The sequence below is a fragment of the Cygnus atratus genome, chromosome 1 (assembly GCF_013377495.2).
Source record: "Cygnus atratus isolate AKBS03 ecotype Queensland, Australia chromosome 1, CAtr_DNAZoo_HiC_assembly, whole genome shotgun sequence".
Taxonomy (NCBI): Eukaryota; Metazoa; Chordata; class Aves; order Anseriformes; family Anatidae; genus Cygnus; species Cygnus atratus.
Genome location: NC_066362.1, coordinates 95,199,552 through 95,222,693, shown reverse-complemented (window position 1 = coordinate 95,222,693; position 23,142 = coordinate 95,199,552). Strand labels below are relative to the sequence as shown.

Below are 23,142 nucleotides of genomic sequence, written 5' to 3'. Positions count from 1 at the left end.
CCTCCCTGCTGATCTTATAGATTTTAATTCCTTATCTTTTCCTTTCAGACTCTTTCTGACTAATTTCCTCTTGTTTGGGGGTTTTGTTTTTGTTTTTTCTGCTAGTTCTCCTTCCTGAAGTTGCACATGCCCATACTACCTTTTTATATAATCTGCTCAAAGGTTATGAAGCATAATTATGTTGATCATTACTATTTCATGTTTTAAGCATGCTTGCAACTGCTGTTGTCTCCTCAGTCCTAAGCCAAATGTACAATTTCCCTGCTATGGTCTACAGAAGGACGCTTTATGTAGCAGAGTCAAACACAAAAGATTTTCATATGCTTGACAGGTGACTCTTCCTTGAAGAAAGTTAAAACAGCTGCATCTGTATCTTCTTTTGTCCTGCTGTGTGTTATTAATACCCTGCATGCCTCAGTGCTTACATCTCTCTTGGGTGGTTCTTTGCATGCTATAAGGAGACACTTTCCATGCTTTGGGAAGCATTGAGTGGTGCATTAATTGCCTGGTTTGTTGCAACTATGCAACTCCAAAGTTACAGATGTAAAAATAGACTTGGTCACCTTCTGTTTCTTTTCATCGCTGATCTGTTTAGCACTGGAGCTTTTTGCTCTTTTCATCTCAGCTTACGTGGTGAAGTCTTAACGTGGTACTGGGAGAGAACCTGAAACATTAAGCAAGATACTGTTTAATACCACCAACCAATGTCTATTAAGTGTACTAGGGGATGCTGGGGAGTGAACTTCCGCTAAACTCCTTCATTTCTATCATGGCATTTGTCTTCGCAGCCTGGTATACAATGAAACACGACAATGTGGTCTTGCTGGCCTTGTGCGTTTGGGTTCCAGAGTACACCAAGTGTGATTGTTTCTAAAGAGAATGCCATTGCACCATCTTTTTATTTATGCCTTCTATGCTTTTTTCATTGTCCATGGAGTCATTTAGAAGGCTAAAATAACATGAGATCTAGATTTACGTCTCCACCACTCAGGAACTGGAATATAAAGAGAATTCAAGATGTCTAGTTAATCTGTCAGCACAAATAGCTCCTTGAGGAATTAACTGTGCCTATGGAAAGAAAATAAAAAGTAAACAAATCCTAGAACCCCTACTCGTCCCAGCTTTGTTGTATTAAACACTGAAAGGATCTCTGCCTGGTTGGGATGCTCAATATATACTCCATATCAATCTGTGACATGTGGTGAAATGCTTCTTCTTGAAAACCCACAAGAGAGAAGTAGTATAAATTAAGAGTAATCTCACAACAGCTATTTTGGAGTTCTTACCAGTGAAAATGTAAGTGTAGCAATATTGTGTATCTATTAAAAATCTTGAAAGGCTCTTTATAACTAGATGATAGGAGTGATAACGTGTAATTTATTGATGTTACACAGATAGAGAAAAAAAAACACAAAGTAGCAATTTTTGTGTGAAAAGGGGTATGATAGAGGAAATAAAAACAGAGCAAGGGACTTCTCCCCGTAGCTTCATGCCTGTGTGTGCAGCCACGTCAACTTTAACAAAAATACCTTGTGCTTTGATCCTATGTAGTGCTTCAAAACAGGGCATAGCCCTCCCTGTATTCAAAAGTAAAACTCCCAGATGTTATCGCTCATGTCTTTTGGCTGAGCAAAGGGTAGAATGTGCCTGAAGGCACACCTGTGAAACGACTCTTAAGTACTACAGTAGTATCACCTGTTTGTATCACCTGTATCCATGCATATACATGCACTTCCTGGGCCTTTTCCCCGCAGAGAAAAAAAAAAAAAAGTGTTGGAAGAGCAATGTGCATTTAGTGCTACAGATCCATCTAATGATATCAAGTCTTCCATGAATGCTATGTTCTTGTTTAGTACTGTCATTTGTTAGTTTAGAGCATTCTGTCCTATGTTTTTCTTTTTATCAAAACTAAGCAGGTGGGTTTGGAATATGCCTGCTGCCAGGAATTGAAGAGGTCTCAATGAGGACAGAAACTTTTCCTGTGGCCTTCAGCATCATTGCTGTGAGCTTATACTGTTTACCGCTGATATTTAAATCTGAATCAGAAGCAGGCCTGAACACTCACCCCCTAAACTCAAAATAAAGAAGCCACAGTCTAGCACAGTATGAATATCTGCCTCACAGTATTTCTAAGTTGAGATATTCACCAAAGTACCCAGTTGTATTAGTTAACAATTACCCTTTCACTAGCAGGTAAAAAAGATAAATGGAAAAAATAACCAAATAAAATCTAGCATTTTCATGTGATAGCTTTCCTCTACCTAGAACTGAGACACAGCCACTGGAAGAGATAAAAGAATTCTTTTCCCAGTCCTGGGGACTGGCATTTACAGCTTCTCATCTATTCCTTTTTTCTCCCATCAACCACTACTTCTGTGACCAGAACAAAATCTCCTGCTTCTAAAGACCTTTCTCTGGAAACATGTAGGGTATAAGCAGTGCTCTTCCACAGACTGCAGCTCTCCCATGAAAGCCAACCATTTCTGACTGCACCCTTTTCCTAACAGACTGCTACAACCACTCCCCTAGAGGATTCCAGCTTGAATAGAAATCTTCTAAACAGGTAATTATCTTAAGAGGTTTTAATCTATATTTTCCTTTTAACCAAAGCCCATAGGCTTTTAGTCTTACTGTATTTAACCACACTCAAACTGATAAGCTTTTTCTCCTTGTCTTTCTGCCTGGGGGAAAACCTAACAATACAGGGCAAATCTGAAGAGTTCATGGAATAGCAATCGTCTCTTTTGGAGACACATTTTAATGTATTTGCACCTATTATCCCTCTAATTCATTCCTCCTCCACACTCAGCTCCCACCCCCAGCCCCAGCCCTTTCTCCTCCCTGAACAAGATTACTGAGAGGACATAAATGTATACGATCCGGCACAGTGAGATGACCAAAAGGAATCCCTGTTCGCTTTTCATGCAGGTTTGCAATGTGAAATATGCCATTAAGATTTAAACAAAAGCCCTTGAAACAGGTGAAAGTCTTCTTAATTAATACGGTAAGCTTTTAATCGGGACCATGAAGTAGCAAAATACGTCATCATGGTTGCTTCCATTTTTCTAAAAGTTTATCCTTTTTTCCAAGAAACATACCCCTAACCTTTGTTTAAATGGAGAGTGTTATCACAGTAACTTCATGGGCATTGTTTGGCCCATCTTAACTCTTACCTGGCTGGTAACTCTTTCACTGCAAATCCTCAGCATGCCTTTGGAGTAACGGTACCTGGCACCATAGAGGAAAACTCGCAATAGATGCATGCACCTAGATTTTTAAAGAACCAAGCTGCCTTAAACTTATAGCCAATTAAAACAGTTGGGCCATGCTGGGGCTTGGCATAATCGTGCATGAGCTCTCTGGGAACAAGCGAACACAGTTGAAACAGTTTTCATTTAGAATATTAAAACGTTCCATAATGAGGAAGAGATGAGGACAGCCTGGTTTCTCTTCCTAGGAAATGGTGCCATCATGTGGCCACACGACCTTCTCTGTTTCCTATTACGAGAGGGCAGTTGCAGTTTTCTCACTTTCGGGTTTCAGTGGAGTTTGGTGATCCCAACTTTTGCTAATGTAAATTGATTACAGCTGGCCGGGGCACAAGAATTAACACCCATATAATGACCCTGCCATCCTGGTGAAATACCCTGTAATGCAGCTATGATGACAGCTTTGGTGGTTCTTCTGTTGGAGGTGTAGTAGACCCCTATTGGAAAAGCAGCCTCCATCCATATAGGCTGTGTCTGCACTACAGGGATATATTGGCATGGCTGTAACAGCGGAGGGTCTGCAAATGAAAGTTGAGAGAGGAGCAGAGAATTGAGTAAAATAGAGTGCATGCCAGTATTCACAAGGGAGGTATGTTGGACTGTATCTCAAATGTGTGCCTGAGAATAAAAGTGGCTTTTGAAAGCACTCTTTTCTATGAAGTACCTCTGGACTTCCTAAAATAGCAAGAATACAAACTAGTGGGAAAGCAGGAAAAATAAGTAATCTGTCTAAAAATTGAATATTTCTTTAACATAAAAATAGGTGAATGTACTATAACACTTCTAAGCCCTTGGTCACCAGAATACTATGACTTGAAGCTAGTTTTTACCTGGTGTTTTGCAGTTTTAAGTAGGATGTTCACCATAGAAGAGTTGTAAAGAAACAAAAGCACTAGAGTAGTGTGAGAAGAAAGCTTTATTTTTGTAAACCTGGAGGTCTGAAGAGACCTTTGGAGTTAATTCTTGGTCTTTCTCTAGTGCTCTTTATTCCAAGAAATGCAGAACAATTTGTAAAGATTAACGAAGGCAGGCAGTCCTTTGGCAAAGCTGGGTGCGGGATGCTACCCCTCTTTTACATGTGAAGCAAACTGAGGCACAGAGTTGCTACTCTGCAGGTCGTGGGGTAAATGGGATTACTGCTGATGGACTCCTCCTGCAGAGTTCCAGGCAAAGCACAGGGAGGTGATTCACTGCCTGCTCCCCAAGCATGGAGACTGAAATAGAGGCTTTTATGCTTGACGTTTGGGATTTATGTCCACTGGATATAGAAGCAATTTTATGTACTGGACACCTATGGTTTTGTCTCCAGTTTTATGTAAAATAGGTATCTCATCATTCGGTAGATGCTAAAAAGGACAGGGCAATTAGCTAAATAAATCATCCATAGGAAATTTGCTGCACATGGCTTAGTCTGCAGAAAAACCCTGTCCTCTGAGCAAAGTTTAAACAAACTCTTTCTTATTAGCCATCTACTCGATATGTTTGCTCCTCGGAGAATAAGGTTGTGCTTGTGTGTGCATGCATTTCTGTCTTTCAAATAAATGTAGTTATTAGACTATGAAATTTAGAGAAGTTTGACAGCTTTCAGAACACAGTGATTTTTTCTTCCATAGAGTATATTACTGACACATTAATAGATGTTGTGCTGGTAAAAATACAGTACTTCCTGTTAAATGTAGACTGCTACATATTTTGATTCTAACAACAATCTGGTAGGGTTAGGGCAATTCGTGTAGTGTCATCTGGTGTTTGTTTTGGATAGATATTATAGAAGGAGATACTGATTTTCAAGATGTTCAAGCAGATGATTGGGTGAAAATTCCAGCAAACCTTTAAAGCAACAGAAAGCAGGGGCTGCTCCTGGTCAGATCTCCTGCTGAGGATACAAATGTTCTTCCTGTGTTCCTGAAACTCTGTACAAGCTTTTCCCCTGAAGGTCCCTTTTCAGAATGAGGCCAAATATTCAGGAGAATCAGTCTGAACAGGATTGGCTGCATCGGCCTCTCTGGAATCATTGAAATATACATACTAAGAAGTCAGCCGCAAACATTGTTTCAGGATTTGAAATTCAAGTCACTTCCTTCAGTGAAAAAAGTGTTCTTCCAATAAATTTGGTCCCAAAGAGTTGGAACCTGATGCAGGACTAATTTTGTCTATGGAAACACTAGATACATATTTTTACTCTATTAATGTAGTTTTATTTTAGAGTAACTAATTTGAGAACAACAGAACGTAAAAACTGCATCACTAGGAATAAATCAGGTCATTGGAACTGAAGAAAGCACCCATGGTTATGATTGCTAAGGCTGGGACACTGATACATGGAAATGAGAAAACTTCCTATGGAAATTGTGGGGTTTTCATATGTTGTGATGGGCACGCTGTATTTCCCCTGAACTGGCATGTTTATGCAGGAGTTGAGATTTCTTCATTCCAAATCGAGGATTCTTCACTGAGACATGCCTTTCTTAAGGAAAATCTGTAGGGTTTAATTTTGATAACAGAACTTTATTTGCTTGGTTTTATTTATTCCTTAAGGTATTTAAAGTGTATGTATATGAGATGTTTCAGGCAACTGTTCATTCACATCACTCAGCTAAAGTATTCTGCCTACTTTAGTACTTTATCTACTGCATTTTAAAAGAGAGAAGAACAAGCTGGATAGAATATGAAAGAAGATAAGAATGAGAAGAGAACGTACGTCCAGTGAGTGTGATCAGGAGAACTGAGTTTGGATTTTCTAGAAAAAATAGGTTTAAAAAAGAAATGTGAGGCACCTTCCAATATGTAAGAGACTGCTATAAAAAGGAAAGTAGTCAATAGTTCTCTGTCTGCTGGGGGAAAGGATGATTAATTGGTTTGAAAGTTGAATACTAGGAAAACTTCCTTGCTATAAAGATAGTATGCAGTCTGTCTGGGGAGAGAGTGGAAATCCCCCACATTGTTGGTTTTTGCAAACATTAGGTGAGTTGCTGAAGAAGTAGTGTAAGTAAATCGTTCCCACCACAAGGAAGAGGAATAGACTAGACGACTGTGTGAAGAACTTAATGCATCCTTTTGATACAACTAGGAGGCAGTAATCCTCCAACATTTGATTTGGAGACCAAGGATTAGAGTAAGAAGTAGATGATGATACTGGTCTCCAGCAGCAGGTTACTTCAGTTTGTGGTGCTTCCAGAAACTAATGACTGAATTACAGATGCACATATTCTATAGGAGATACAATGCCTCCAGCTTTTCTTCTGTCTCTCAGACTGTATTCTCAATGCAAGGCCTGAGAAGCTCGTCAGGAAGACAAAGTAAGCAGCAATTTCAAAATAGTTGTAGTTCCTCTCACTGATACATAGACAAGATTTGTTGCCGAACAGTTTTCTGAATGCTTCTAAAGAAAAAGTGAGTCCAAAACTCAATCTATATGTTTCTACAGGCCCACCAACTCTTTCATTTGGTGGGCAATTATTCATTTTACCCTCTAAGTATGAAAGTAAGACGGAGCCTTTGGGGTTCACTCTGCTAGTTATTCCTGTGAAAGACTACACAGCAAGTTTCAAAAAAGAGCCTGGATTTCAGTGTCATAGTTTGCTTCAGGTAAAGGCCATGCACTGAGCTACTGCTGAGTTACAATAGCTTTGGTGGTTTCCTCATCACTGTTTCTAGAAATGGTCATTCATTACTGTGCAATGAGCTTTGCGATACTGTGATTTTAAAGGACACTAGAGAAAATCGAATTCTGTGATATCGTTCGGTTATGAGCTTTAAAGCAGCAAGCATTGGCTTTGCAGAAAGGGACATCTAGTGGCTGTACAAAAAAAAAAAATCCCTTACAAAATACATTTTAAAATGTACAACGTAGTCATTTGTGTACGACCTGCAGTATTCCGTACATCTTTGTAGCTCTGCTACACCATGTGTTTGCTGGGATGATTCTCTCTGTTTCTGGCAAGCAAAAAAAAAAAAATCACTTTTATGAGCCATACCTTTCTAGCTTTATGTAGGTCTATGTACTGTAGCTTTGGCAAATAGAAATCTGCCTTCAGGCAGTCCTCGATGTATCTCAGGGCTGCACTTCCACATTTTCTATAGCATCTTCCAGGATTCCACTGCCTGCTGTTTCCTTCTGCCATTGCCTTCCCCGTTGGTACTGTACTGGGAGAGGTTGTCACCGTTATTGTCATGGTAAAATCTGCCTTCCTTTGAATACCCTTAGTATAAAAGTCAGCAGGAGGGGTGGATGAGATTCAGGGAAACACTAATCTAAGCACTCAGTCATGTATTACACAACAAAAGTTTTTCCCTTTCCCATCCATGTTGTGCTCCTTCTTACTAGTTGAGGATGAATTCCATGCATGTTTCTGTGAATAGCCTGACAGTTTAATCGGTGCATTTGCATATGGGGAAACGGAGCTTTTTTCAAAGTTGCACAGTAAAATGTTTCACCTTTATGCCATGCCAGCTTCAAATTGTATCCCAGGAGGATTGCAAATGTGCAGTTTTTTCTTTTCTTTTTTTATTCTTACTTTTTTTTTTTTTTTTTTTTTTTACTGGCCAAATGCCTATTCATTGCCCATCTGGGTAAGAATGGCCTTTGCATTTTCAAACCCATTCTTTCCTATATGGTTTGTGAATGTCCCACCAATCAGAACTTGCTTCACAGAAAGGGGACAAAACCATTTTACAGGAGTTTCTCAGAATGAGTCCATTGGGATCTCTACATCGTGTTTACTGGACAAAAAAAAAAAGGGAAGGGGGGTAGGAGGACACTTAACAAAGACCACTTGAATTTCACAGAAAATCTCCCACTGTCTCAAGTTTAAAAGAGTGGCAGGTCTGAGACGAGCCTGAGACAGCAATCTTTTTCCCGAGCCAGGCATTCTGTGCGGCGAGTAGGTGAGTGTGTGTGCGTGTGTGTGCATGCTTCTTGTGCAGAACTGACAGCCACTGGGGCTTGTCCAAGGCTCTAGTATTCTCTGTCAGAATGCCACATTTACTTTAGAATTAAACCTACATTGATAAGTCCACCCCTTTATGGGGAGCATCACCTTTGGACTTTTTGCTTACAGCAGTGTACAGTAAGGAGCAACAGCAAAACTTGGATCGGGATGCAGTTCCCTACAGAGAGGGAGAATTCATGGGACAGTGAATTTTGCTAGAGACCAATCTCTAGAATTTGTTATATTGAATTACTGCTTTTTTATGCTGCTGTGGTTTGTAGCATCCCTGACACTACTGCAAGTGATTTGCTTGCCTGTACTTTGAGTAGGTATGGTTTTCAGTGTTAAGAGTCAAGGGAGGTGGCCTGGAAAAAATATCCTCAAAATCTGCATTAGTTGTTTTACCATTTGTTATGTGTCTATTCCACCTACCACTCTTGTTTTATTCTTAAGGACTGAATCTCAGTTGTTAATCAGTTGAAGAGGTGATAGATGTTCCAATTTCACTTGAAGCAGTAAAGAAATAAGAAGAGGATCTTTAAGGGAAAGCACTGTTATACTAGGAGCAACCAAAAGGTACTCCTTGCCTTACGTGAAGTGACTCAAGTGACTTTTATTTCAGTCCCTACACCTCAAGGAATTTAGCATCCTAGATCAGTTCCTATAGGAGAGCTGTTCACACCAGTCTCTCATGAACATGCACAAACCTCTTCTTCTTCACCTTGATCAACTCTGGCTGTTTTCATCAGTAGCTAATGGTCAAATGCATTGTGGTTACACAACTCTCACTTCTTCCATCCAGGACCTGAGGAAGGATGCTGAAACTTAAAGATGAACCTTGTCCTTCCTCCTTTCTGTACATGATCTGTGAACAGGTTGCGAAATTTACTTTCCCAGACTTTTGGTGCAGCTCACACTGAGAAGGAGCTGGGTCTGAGGATGCAATTTTCAGAGTCTGGCCAACAAAGTTATTGTTGTCTGCCAAGATGCATATGAACAAAGTCAGGATTCTTTGCACCAACTCGAGTCAAGAGACCTGTCTGTAGCATGTTCGACCTTGTGCATATACAAGGTGTGATTTTTGGTTTAGACTGCTTTTTGTATTAGGCTGCTGCATATCTCTTCTTATTATGAAATACCTTGAAATACCTCATTTGACAAAACCAAACATAAACTATATGTCATTCCCTTTTCAAGGGAACATCTTAAAGACCTAATTACATGAAAAGGGAGCAATAGGGTCAGACCAAGTAGTGATCAATACTTACTGATGGAAAGATTTCCAGTATACTGATAGGCCAGCACTCAAAGAGAGATGCAGATAAATGGGTAGCTATGCAATCACTTGCCATGGCCTACTGTAAGTCTTGAAAAGAAGTGTTTATCATTAATCTTCCACCCTTCTGTGTCCTCACAAACACAAAGCTTTTGCCAAGCTCTCTTCCTTTCAAATCGAGGATTCCTATTTTTTTTCAATACATTTTGAATCCTTGTGTGCTCTGACATGCTGAGAAAGAAAAGAAAAATGGATCTACCCTGGAAGCCTCTGGAGAATGATTCTGGCTGGAAGGAGGAGGAAATAGATCTCTTCTGTACATTATTTTTTGTTATAGTAATCACAGTGCTCTTGAAGGAAAGGCTCCTAGTTGCTGAGATGTTTTTCCAGTTCTGTGATCAGTATCACCAGAGGGAAAAGCTCGGGTTTCCCAACAAAGCTTATGAACAAGACAGATGTAATTCACAATGTTCACGATACTGTTAATGGTTTCCTCCTTGTTACTGCTATCTGAGCATCTCCCTAGTGCTCTAACCTCACATGGAAATTAGTACCTTTCTGATACTGGCTAGTTCACATCTGTTAGCATCTGATTTCTTCACTCAGCTTGGCCACATCAGGATTTCTAGTTCCTGACCTTTATGCTTCCCTTTTATTATCATCAGCTTCATGAAATTGAAATGACCGCCTGTGTCCAAGGTGGTTTTTATCTGAAGCACCAAAATAAAAGGTGCTTGAGATGGCAGGAGGGGATAAATGAGAAAAATGAGAAGGAAAAAGCGGAGGAGGGAGCACTCCATATTTTCCTGCAAATTGCAGTGCACATTGTTTTACTGCCTGAGTATAAGATGTAAAGCACCCTTTAGGCTGGATCAGAGGGACATTTTGGGGTTAAAAAACATGTATATGAAACCATTTTCAATGTCATTTATTTGCTCTCTATATTTCTGTTAAAACAGACAGTGACAGTAAGCTAGTTTAATTTATTCATGTTTCTCTACCAAACATCACTTCTAAATTCTCACACCCTAACAACCAGTTGTGTAAAAGGAGTTGTAGCTTAGTTAGGCATATTCAAGACAAAATGCCCATAATACTAGTGGTGATTTTTCATTACTTTCCCGAGTGTGCTTTTCTGGGAACCAAGGTGATGGATGTACTATGAATACTAAGAGAGGTAATTTATTAATAACGTTTCACTTGTTTACCACTCAAAAGGCAGTTGGTTATTAACAGTTAAAAGATGAAAATGTAGTTTCTGCCATCAAAAGCTAAACAGATGAAAAATGAGTAAAGAACAGGAAAGGTAGCGAAAAATCATTAGAACCAAAGAAAGCAAGATGGAGATAGGGAAAAGTGGATTGAGAGATTAAGAAGTTACTTGGGAAAGTTAATTTTGAAGGATATGTTGGCTCTGTACCCATATTAGTTAGGTGCTTTTCTAAACTGTTCTCTGTTTATATTATTCAGCCAACCTAAGACAAAGTCTTCCTTAGAGTAAATGTCTGTAATTTTCCAGTTTCTGTCAAGTAAATAACAGCAGGAGAACATTTGTTTTTATATGATGGCATTCTGGTGCCAGTCAGAACTTGGGATATGCTAAAAATGAAGGGGACAGCTCATGTTAACTTTTTGCTTTGGGTTCTTATAGAGGACTGTTTGTCACTATTGGGTAGCAAATGTTCTAAACCACAGCCCCAGACAACACTGTGCGTAGGATTTTAGGAACATTTACAGTCTAAATCTTGAACCAGATTTGGATTTTGCAAAGTGACTGCCAACTTTTTGTACAAATAACTGTAGCATAAAACCCAGGATCCAAATTCCTTAAAATGACAATCTAGATAGAAACAGCATTTTCATGTTGACCCTTCACATTAACAACTTGGAGTAAAGGGTCATTAAAGAAAGAATCCGATCTTTTCTGGAGTAAGTCCACATCCAAACAGCCTAAAATCCAGCTCGGTGTTTACAGTTGGCTGGCCCTAGGCTTTTTAAAGCCATATAAGCTGATAGGAAGTCCAAGGCCCAGGAATGTGGTTGAAACTTAGGCCAGCTACACCTGTTTTTGTCTGCTTTTGTCCAAAAATTCAGAACATGAGCTTCTGCAAAAGAATTGCAGAAGTTTACTTCTATCCTTACAAAGGCAGCGTCTTCTTACTGGTGCCTTTGTTTGCGAGTTTTACGATATGATCAGCTTTTTTTTAATCCAGTGGGCAGTCACCTTTGCCAATGTCCTGGCTATGTTTCTGCAGAGGACAAGACCCAATCTGTTCTTTTCTTCTTTTTTTTTTTGTCACCTGCTTTGCTATAGGTAACATCAGTTGCAAGGGGATGACAGAGCGCATTCATAGCATCAACCTTCACAACTTCAGCAATTCTGTGCTCGAGACCCTCAACGAGCAGCGCAACCGTGGCCACTTCTGTGACGTGACGGTCCGCATCCACGGGAGCATGCTACGCGCCCACCGCTGCGTGCTGGCGGCTGGCAGCCCCTTCTTCCAGGACAAGCTGCTGCTGGGCTACAGCGACATCGAGATCCCCTCGGTGGTGTCAGTCCAGTCTGTGCAAAAGCTCATTGACTTCATGTACAGTGGGGTGCTGCGGGTCTCACAATCAGAGGCCCTCCAAATCCTCACAGCTGCCAGCATCCTGCAGATCAAGACTGTGATTGATGAGTGCACAAGGATTGTCTCACAAAATGTGGGAGAGGTCTACCCGGTGATTCAGGATTCTGGCCAGGAGACACCCAGGGGAACACCCGAATCAGGCACTTCGGGGCAGAGCACTGACACAGAGTCCGGCTACCTGCAGAGCCACTCGCAGCACAGTGTGGACAGGATCTACTCAGCCCTCTATGCCTGTTCCATGCAAAATGGCAGTGGGGAGCGCTCCTTTTATAGTGGGGCTGTGGTCAGCCACCACGAAACAGCCCTGGGGCTCCCCAGGGACCATCACATGGAAGACCCCAGCTGGATTACCCGGATCCATGAACGGTCACAACAGATGGAGCGGTACCTCTCCACCACTCCAGAGACCACGCACTGCCGCAAGCAACCACGCCCTGTCCGAATTCAAACCCTGATGGGCAACATCCATATTAAGCAGGAGATGGAGGATGACTATGACTACTATGGCCAACAGAGGGTGCAGATCCTTGAGCGCAACGAGTCTGAGGAATGCACTGAGGACACTGACCAAGCAGAAGGCACTGAGAGTGAGCCCAAAGGGGAGAGTTTTGACTCGGGAGTCAGTTCCTCCATTGGCACTGAGCCCGATTCCGTGGAGCAGCAGTTTATGGCTGGTCTGGGCCGGGATGGGCAGCAAGAACCTTCTCAAGCAGATCAAAATGACGTCCCTGCTGATGGCACTCAGCCACAGCAGCAGCAGCAGCAGCATGTAGATGCCAACTCTTCCTCACCAGAGAGAAGCAATGACGTTGAAATGGACAGCAAAGTGCTCACAGTCAATAACAGCACCGAAAAGGGGGCTTTGCAGCCTTCTGTCAACACAACTGTTGCCCAACCATTGCCAACCACACAGATCTACTTACGCCAGACAGAAACCCTCACCAGCAATCTGAGGATGCCACTGACTCTGACCAGCAACACTCAGGTCATTGGCACAGCTGGCAACACCTACCTGCCTGCCCTTTTCACCACACAGTCTGCTGGCAGCGGCCCTAAGCCTTTTCTCTTCAGCCTGCCCCAGCCCATAGCTGGCCAACAGACACAGTTTGTGACAGTGTCCCAGCCTGGCCTGTCAACCTTTACTGCTCAGCTGCCAGCCCCTCAGCCCTTGGCCCCATCTGCGGGCCACAGCACAGCAGGTGGGCAAGGTGAAAAAAAGCCTTACGAGTGCACTCTCTGTAACAAGACTTTCACCGCCAAACAGAACTACGTCAAGCACATGTTTGTACACACAGGTAAGAGTACGTCCCTTTGGCTTACACATGAAGCCAGGGAAAGTCCTTTACAAACAAGGGCTTCAGTTCTGTTTCCCAACCTGCCAGCCCCCAGCGCAAGCAGGAGGGAGAGGCTGCTCAGAGAGCTGGTCTCACCGAACACTGTCTAAGCTGACTGCATTGAAGTTGAGCCGCTGTGGACACACACAGGTCCCGTAGAGGGGCCTAACTGTGTATGGTGCAGAAACAAGCTCTTTTTTGCTTGTAATAAAATGTGTCCTGCTTCCATACAAGGAAATGGTAAGCATTTGTTGTCCCCAAGCTCATTCCTGGTGGAGTTGCAGCAGTAGTTCCAGGCCTGAGTGTTACACACGCTCTGCCACATATTTTCTAAATTTGACATATTTCTATGAAGAAGTAAATTTGGAGTTTTTTCAAGAAGTTTTTCTGTACTTCATTGAAGCTTATTGCTATAATTCCCCGTCTCTTGGTAAGCCAGATGTTTTGCTAACTGCAACTACAGAAACATAGGACTTGGTGGGAGAAAATTTTTAAATAATGAATGTAACACAACAGCAGCAACCTTTTAGTCTAAAAAATGCAACTGTTTTTAGTATATGGTCTTTTGAGACAAAATAGGTAGCCATATTTGCTACTAATCCAAAACTGCCTTTTCTAGCTTTGTTGAGTTATGAGACTTAAAGCAAGGATGTATATACATATATATATATATATATCTTAAATGAAGAAGCTGTTCTGGGTTCAAGAGAAAATTTTGCATCCTTTAGCCCTCAGCTCATTTTGACTTTGGAGATAAATTTTAGTTTAGAGAAAGTGTAAATATTTCTCTCACCAAGCAGTCATTTTGTTAACATCAGGTCTTAAAATAAATGCTTGGTTTGTGATATGTGGAGTAGAACCTGGAGAAATTGCCTAAGGTATGGGGGGAATGTAAATCGTGCCTCCCTACTGTATCAAATAAATTTCACTTCCATGCATGTATGTAAACTTTTAACTACTATTTATGTATAATTATCACTTAATTTTAAAAATCCTTTAGAAATCTAAGGCACACATTTATATTCTCATATACACATAATATACAGAAAGGTTCACTCCTCAGGACTGATACAAAATGTACGATTGCAAGGATCAAGAATTCTGAATCACAAGACTACCCCTTGTGTCTGTTTATGTCCTCCATCCTTCTGTTGTGGATGAGTAGCTAAAATACCATGTAGATGGTGTTGTGTTTTTCAGAGAAATATCCCATTAAAAACACAGTAAAATACATCTGCCTGCATCCTTGTTCCAAAAGCTAGAAAGGCTTTTTCACAAATAACTTCACTGAGATTAGGTGCTTTACTTCCCCCACCCTCAACTGCATAGTATGTTTGGTATTTAGAGTTGGATAAAAGGGACCAAAAAGAAAGACCTAGCTGCTATGCATAGTGAGCCAAGGAAATGGATAGACGTTTCCAATCATGACTTCATATTTAGTTTGTGTGTGTATTAAGAATGCCAAAAATAATGAACTTCCGGTGGCAAGGAAAGAATAGTGTAGATAAATGATTTCATTTAGGAACTAACTGGTTTCTGGAACATCTGGAAAAACAATAGCACCTTGACCAATAGAGGGCAGGGCTTCAAAAAATCCTTCTGAAAATGACCTTTATATTGAAGTCTTGAAGAAAGCATCCCTCTGTTACCTTGTCCATTGCTGGACAGGAGCACTCAAAAAACTGAGTGGAGACAGCTGTGCCCACTGTCAGGGTGACTTTACTCAGCCCTGTTGAAAGTAGCCAGGTGAAGTGGTTCTGGAAAGGATCCAAGGAAAAAGGGAAAGATTTCGGAGATGCATATGTCTGAATTAGTCTTGCTGTCAGGAGGGCTCACAAGAGAATCCATGGAAGAGTCTAATCAGAAAACAGAAGTCAACAAGCTAAAGTTCACCCAATCTTTCTATGTTTTTATGCTTCCAAGAATGATACTCTGATGCAGCTTTATATGCAATGAAAGCACTGCAGTGTAGGCACAAACCTACCTCCCTTTCTCCTTTCACATGGATGCAAACACGCTAGAGACTGATGTTTTGCCATGTTCCATGCAGGCTGGCTTTAATGTATCCCACAGTGTTGTTCTCAGACATGCACTGTTGTGGAAACGCAGAGCTAGAATGTATGCAGTTACTGTACACCTTACAAGCCATCATTGCCTTCTCCTACATATCAGACTGTGATTAATATCCAGTAACTGCCCCATATTACTGGCTGAAACCAGCCAAATAGGAAATAAAGAACCAAAAGGAAGAACAAGCACATCTAATTCACCGAACACCTGGCTTCAAGATGAAGAATCATGGACTAAAAAACTACAGTTGGAAAAGGCAACACAGTGATCAGTAAGGAAGCATTTAAATTCACATTCAAAGAAGAAAACCTTAAGAGTTTTGAGATTCTTAGGACAGAAGAAGTCCCAGGAAGATTTAGAAGATAAAATTAGAAAAAGCCAGAACACAGCATAATCTTAGAAATATGTGCAGGAAAAAATTAGGGTGTTTTTATAGCATAGTCTTAACAGGGTCTACAGCAAGGGAGACCAGCTTCTTAAAAACTCTGGGAGATATCTTGCCTGAGGCAAAAATGAGTGTTGCAAATGTAATCAGTCTCTTGTAAATTAATCTGACATGATTATAGCTGACACACTATCATTTTCCAGATAGCACATGTCAAGTATATTGGCCTGTCTAAACTCACCACTCTATGCTCGGCAAAGGCAGGAAAGTAAGGACTTACTGGGTTTTGACCAAGTATCTTTGACCAAACTGGGACAAACACATCATTGGTGCAAGGAAGTGCAGCATGTGGATCCATCCACAGATGTTGCCATCATATGTGCAAACCGTGAAATAAAAAGAAACAAAGATGGAGGTGATTAAAAAAAAAAGGGTCCTTGCCATCCAATCCATATTAATGATCTCCTTTTAAAATTGAGCATAAGTAGCATATTTTAATCTCACTACGCAAAGCCAAATGACACATTACCACAGGCGTGTGATCATCCCTGAAAATTGACTCTTCAGGATATAAAACAGTCCCGAGCAGACTGTAAAAAGGAGGAAGCAGGATGTGAAAGAAGAGGATGTCTGCTAGATAGGAGATTGCAGAATGACCAAAGGAAATAGTTTTTCATTTGGTGAAACAAGAGGATCATTTTAATTGTTTCACGGAGTCTCTCGCCCTAGCAGGTTTGAGGGTGATGAACTACCATGTATCATGCAAATGTTGCTTGATGCTGTGAAGCATAAGGCTGTGGCATTGTCTCCCAGAAGAACTCTGAGCATGCAGAGGAATTAAGAGTAGTCTGGACAAATCAGTTATATATCCTCAGCTAAATACTTTTTTAAGGCTGCCTCATCATGGTTTGTCTGGATATGATCAGAGTTCACATCTCTGGCTTACCTGGTTAGGAATTTTTATCTGGTGGTCAGGTCATTTAAATTTCACCTCTGTTACCATGGATGTTCATGTGTTAGGCTGCCCTTTCCACTCTGCTGGCTGGCCTGGGCAGTCCTGTATATTGAGGTACCCTTTTCGGTTACTCTTGTCCATAATTCAACTGAGAGAGTTGACCAAAAAAGGGGCAGCAAATGTAAACCTGTCACGAAGAGCTGGATTCCCTTGGCAATCTCTAGTACTTCTCTTCTGGGAAATTTGAAGCAATTTACCAAAAATGAGTGTGTTACAAGTCAGCGGTCTGGTAGATCATGTTTTTATTGCATACGGGTAGGGAGACAGAAGCACTGAAAGGTAAAATAACTTGAACAAGATCTTGCTGGAAAGGAGTAAGAGGACAAGACATGAACATTCCTCCTCCCTGCCTGGGGCAGCAGAGGCTGAGCTATTGAAGCTGGGAGTAGAAGATGCCAGCGCTTTTTAACTCCTGTTTTTGTCAGTGCCGTCTCCGTGAGCTTGAGCATATCACCTGAGCTCCTTTTCATTGTGTGTAAGTTGGGAATACCTGCAGCCTCCATAGTAAAGCACTGTGAAACCCCTGGTCAGACAAAGTTTTAGGTCCCAAAACACAGTTGTTAACAGAACTACACCTTCTTAGCCAAAGCATCTCTCCAAAGACCCGTGTAGGACTCACCATTAGTTTATTGCAAAGAGTCATACAGAGCTGGTTTAATTCTGTTATCTTTTTTTTTTTCTTTTTTGTCTGTTTTTCTTTCTCTCTCTCTCTCTCTCTGTCTTTGGCAATGGGCAGGTGAGAAACCCCACCAATGCAGCATCTGTTGGCGCTCCTTCTCTTTAAAGGATTACTTAATCAAACACATGGTGACGCACACTGGCGTGAGGGCGTACCAGTGCAGTATCTGCAACAAGCGCTTCACCCAGAAGAGCTCCCTTAACGTGCACATGCGCCTCCACCGCGGGGAGAAGTCCTACGAGTGCTACATCTGCAAGAAGAAGTTCTCCCACAAGACCTTGCTGGAGAGGCATGTGGCTCTGCACAGTGCCACCAACGGCACGCCTGGAGCCACCGGCACCGGCGCCAGGGCTGTCCCTGCTGGGGTGGTGGCCTGCACAGAGGGGACCACATACGTCTGCTCTGTCTGTCCAGCTAAATTTGACCAAATCGAGCATTTCAACGACCACATGAGGATGCATGTGTCAGACGGATAAGTAGAATCTCTCTCTCTCTTTGTTATGAACAAAAAAAATAGAAACAACAAAAAAAGCTATGGCACTAGAATTTAAGAAATGATTTTTGTTTCATTTTTACCTTTATTTTCCTCCTTTTTTTGGGTTCATTTCGTTTTGTTGTTTTTGTACTACATGAAGAACTGTTTTTTGCCTGCTGGTACATTACATTTCCGGAGGCTGGGTGAATAATAATTTTCCCAACCTCCCTCGGATGGTGGCCTTAAGGCCAGGTAGTGCTTCATGAGCTCCACTGGTTGGATCTCTAGCTACTGGCCTCTAAATACAACCCTTCTTTACTACAAAAACAAAAACAAAAAAACACAAAAAAAAACACAAACAAAAAAAACCATAAAAAATCAAAAAACAGACAGAAAAAAAATAAAAACAAAAAATTTTCTTTTTTCTCACTTGTGAAGAGCACTACAAAAAAAAAGAAACAAAACAAAATATATTACAAAATCTACAAGGCCTACTGTCGTTATAAGTACACCGCTCGCAGTGTTTCAATGGACATAATTCACAATGCTGACCGCTTTTGGACTTCACAGTATCCAGTTAGAACTGTGGAATATTTTGCTTCTGGTTGAGCAGCAACCAGAGGAAACAAGGCCCTGCTGGTTTCCACCACGTGTCTGCTTTCTCACACACATGCATCCACAAACACACGAAAGGGCTGAGGGGAGTGCAAGGCAGTGTGGCTTGGATAGTGTGGAGTCCCTGCAGGATGAGGAAAAAAGAATAAGAGGTTCCTCACCTGGATTCTGCTCCATCCCACGCTCTTTGGCTCACCCTCCCCGCTGCTTTTCCCATACCACCACCACCTTACAGCAGAAACCAAGAAGATTCAGACAACGAGCAACGGTGGCTTTTTGTAATTTATTCAGTGTCTTCGCTGAGCCCAGGGCCTCAGCACAATCAAGAGGGACTTTCACAGAAGGCAAAGAGAAACACAGAGGAAAATCAAAGATATCAGAGGTTGCAACCTATGGATCTAGGTACAAGAGAAGGGTTAGTTCCCACAATCTTTGCAAAAAAAAAATGCATCAGGATTTATTCTTGTGGAAGAAAGAGGAATAGAGGGCGGGTGGGGAGGGGAATAATTAAAAAAAGAGTTCTTGGGACTTTTTTAATTCAAAATTTTATAGAGGGGCAAAAGTGACGTTTACCAGATAGAATGCTGATTTTTTTAATATATTTACAACAGTATTTGTGTAAAAAAAAAACAAAAAAAGTGAGATTGTTAAAAGTAATTTTTCTTTGTTTTCTTTTTTGTTTTGCGTACACTGCCACTAATATCTTCTCTTTTATTATATATATGAATATATATATAAATATATATTTTATTTTAAATTGAGACTGTTAAGGTTAGCTAACCTGCTTCCAGATAGAGGGGGGGAGGGGAGATGATCTTGATTTTTATTTTAAAAAAGAGGAAGGATGTTTCTTAATTTTCTTTTCAAGTATTATTTTTTTCACTCTCTCTCTCGTTTCTAATGGAATCAAGAATTACCTGGGTCGATGAGGGGCTCTGTGAAGTCATCTGTGGGATTATCTATTAGAGTTTGTGCGTCCTGCAGTGTGGGTTGAACTGCTACTTTGTTTTTGAATTACGTGGTTCTCTTTTGGCTCTTACCAAGGTTCTGTTGTTTCTGGTTTTGGTTCCATCTCAGAATTTATTTCTGCTGAAGGGAGGTTCCTTCTGAGAAAGATAGTTTCTTGCAACGTTCCCTTGTTTTTGAGGCTGATAGAGTTTGTAGTCTTTTTCTTTTCTTTCTTTGTTTTTGAAAATGTAATGAAAGTTTTGGAAGTGTGTAATAACTAGGATTTCCCTTCTTTTTGGTCACTGGACAAGAAGTAATCTGCTGTATTGTTCTCTCATCCCTGCCTTGCTCTCTAGAGAGCTTCCATATTTGTGTGGGAATCTGATCCTGCCCCTGGTAATTTGTGCTGATGCCAAAATAACTTAAAAGGTTACCATTGCAAATAATCTTCCCTTCTTCATTTGCAAAAATGTCTAACTTAAGGGCCACATCCCGCATTCTCTGCATATGCAAAGCTATGCAAGGAATGTAGGATCGGTGTGACAGATTGATTCCTGATCTGCATATACATGTTGGTGTTTTGTATTTTGTTTTATTGTGTTTGGGCTGGTGTTCTCCCTAGTTGTCTTCTGTGTATCTGTGTGAGAATTTTCCCCCAAAGCCAACTCCCAAAGTACATGGGTCCTTAGTTCAGTTGGTTCAGTGTCTGACACTGTCTTTGTCTTGCTTGAAATCCATAGCTAGGATTTGCACCAGCTGCACTCTGGACTTTATTTTTTAGGCAGAGAAGAAGCACCTAACAAAAATATGCAAAAAGAAAAAAAAATGGCTAGTTTAGCTTTTACTCGTGTCTATATTTAAATTAAGCTTTCTTAAGTTTACAAAACTTTGCTTGTGAACACTGAGCATTTCACATGAGATATTCTTTGATGCTGGACAACCCTCTAAATATTGACTCGATAGGTCTGCACATAAAATGTTGTGTGTTCTTTCCACCTGCAGCTTCTGTATCAGATTTCTGTGATTCAGCACAGGTAACCTCGTTGCTACATTCTAGGCCCATTCCATTACTGATTTACTATGGGCAAAAAAACCCTGACAGATACTTCACTCTCAGAATCTTTCTGTAACCTGCAAGGTATTGTTCAGCAGATCCTAAATGTCCAAGGCCCAATTCTCACTTGCACTAGACAACATAAAGAGACTTTGAGGCAGGTGCCAGAATGAATGAGCCTTTTGTGTGGTAATGTCTTTTTTTGTCGCCAGTTTCTTCGGGTCGTTCAAGGATTTTCACAAAGAATCCACATTAGTTTGGCTGGGCTAGAGGAGGAGCACAAGCTAGTTAAAGAATATTGTTTTTATAACTGCACTGGTAAAATAAATGCGGGCATGTAAACCAAGAAGTGAAAAGACTAAGCCTAAGACACAGAGAGGGAGAACTAGTATCTGCTGTGCGAAGAAACACTAAATCTGTACAGAAAATACATGTTCTAGAGACAGGGATGGGGAGGAGAGTGGGGAATGTGAAGCTATACAAAAGGATTTGAAGATGCTTCTCTGGGGAAAAGAAGTTTTTTTTCTGAGATCTTTAGTGTTGAAAAGTTTGGTGTTCTCCCATATGAGGAATTAATGAATTTTACCCAGCTTAAAAATTTGTAGCTGTTCATTTGCCATCTGAGGTCTGGGGAAAAGCTGTTTTAATTTGTCATTGTTAAATTTGGTCAACCACAGTCAAAATGTAGCATATTCTGGAATATGGTTCTGATACCAGAAGAGATTCCAGTACACAGGAAATAAGAATCAGGGTTTACATCCACCAAAATCCAAATACTGGTGTTTAAGTGAATTAAAAATCAGTTCTGAATGAATGAAGGTACTATTTAAAAAGTAAACTCCTTAAAGTAAAGCTAAGGCATATAAACTGAGTTCTAAATCACTTGGACAGTTTAGGTCAAGGTCTTCACAAATACATGCCTGAAATACAACCCGATTTTATCAAACTTCCAGGCTCAAAAATTAGTGGCTAGATTTTGTAAAACATGGAGCAACTTGCAGCGTGCTTGTAAATGTAGCTGAAAGTGCTCATCAGATCACTTACGTTTTTTAAGTGCCCTTCTATGAACTTAGGAGCTCACTCATAGACCCCTTTATCTTTTAAAACATCAAATTCTCTTTAATAAGGCTTCCTCCTGTCTGTAGAAATATTTATTTCCTGTGTGGAAACACCTACAATAGCTGAATGTTACAGGTATTTTCAAGCTTCATGCATTGCTACTATATTCCTTACTAGAAAGAATACCTGTAGTACACTGGTAGTCCCAATGATCTCTAAACTGCTGTTGACAGTGTTTGAGTGCACCCACGTCAGTATGCTTAAAGGGTTTCCTTCAAAACACCAGGTAAGACGAGGTAGATGAGAAGGAGTGGACAGTGCCACACGTCCCTCTGATGGAGCATGCAATATCCTGCATTCCTTGAGCCCGATTCTCCCTTTCCCTAAAGCTCTCTTTACATTGCTTTGGCAATGGAAAAGGGCATTAAGTGGGGCACAGATTCAAGCATACAAATGAAAGCCTCTCTACAAGGCAGAAGTGCAATTAGGAAGCCTTAGGTTAAATGAGAGGTAAGTGCCTTCTCTTACTGCTGCTGAGGCTGGTGAAGTCAATTGAAAAGGTAGGAGTGGCCAGAGCAGACCCACCCTGTGGTCCACCTCACCCAGTGTTCGGTCTCTGACTCTGTGGCAAGGTACAGATGATTGGGAGGAAGATTAAAGACCCGTGTTGGATAATTACAAAGTAGTAAGCCTAAGAGAGAAGATTTATTATAATCCCTATGAGATATGTATCTGCTTATAACCTGAAGACATAATAATTGATGGCCTTAACTTTTTATCCCATATAAAAATTATATATTGTGGCAGATAATTCTCATTATCCTACAAAGATCTAGCTTATTAATTGCTAGGTGGCCCCAATGCTATCCTATGGAAGTGAGTTCCTCAATTTAATTACAGCCTTGTAGAAATGATTCATTTTCTGGTTAAATTTGTTGCTGTTCATTGAAGCACCCTTGTTCTTGTATTACATGGAAGTATAAATCAGAGGACCAAAATTTGTCTTCTCTTGCCCATTCCCCTGCAGTCTGCCTCTCTTTGGGAAATCTGAATCCACAAGGAATGCAGGACCACAACGTTAGTGGCTGCTGGTCAGGAAGGAGAGAACGGCAAGCGAATGTGTGTGTGTGTGTGTGTGTCGTGTGTGTGTGTGCACAAATGAGGTTCTCCTACAAGATCTCTTCCAGAGGCACAGAAAGTACAACTTGTACATAATGACATAATGGGAAAGTAACAGGAGAGTACACTAGTCTTTAGAAATTTTAATATGAGCATTTTGAGCTGGTCACTCCTCTCGTAAAACACGTAGTAATAGTCTCTCGTAAGGGAGATAGAGCTGTTATTGTAGGAGCTGCTCTGGGGACACTTTCTCAACAACTGTCTTGCTCCCACTAGGCCTATG

General features: G+C 40.9%; 1 protein-coding gene across 24 annotated transcripts in view; it reads left to right on the top strand.

Annotated features, from left to right (window-relative positions):
• ZBTB20 (zinc finger and BTB domain containing 20) overlaps window positions 1–19,027 on the top strand; it is a 453,552-nt gene extending 434,525 nt beyond the window's left edge. For 23 of the 24 annotated variants that reach the window (XM_035541088.2, XM_035541086.2, XM_035541105.2 and 20 more), the window contains 2 exons: window positions 11,791–13,401; window positions 17,647–19,025. In XM_035541088.2, the coding sequence (XP_035396981.1) occupies window positions 11,811–13,401; window positions 17,647–18,065 (2,010 nt within the window). In that variant the 5' untranslated portion in view covers window positions 11,791–11,810 and the 3' untranslated portion in view covers window positions 18,066–19,025. Of the gene's footprint in view, window positions 1–2,507; window positions 2,564–11,790; window positions 13,402–17,646 lie in introns of all 24 variants that reach the window. The other variant, XM_035541102.2, reaches the window with a different exon arrangement.
• Window positions 19,028–23,142: the final 4,115 nt, after the last annotated feature.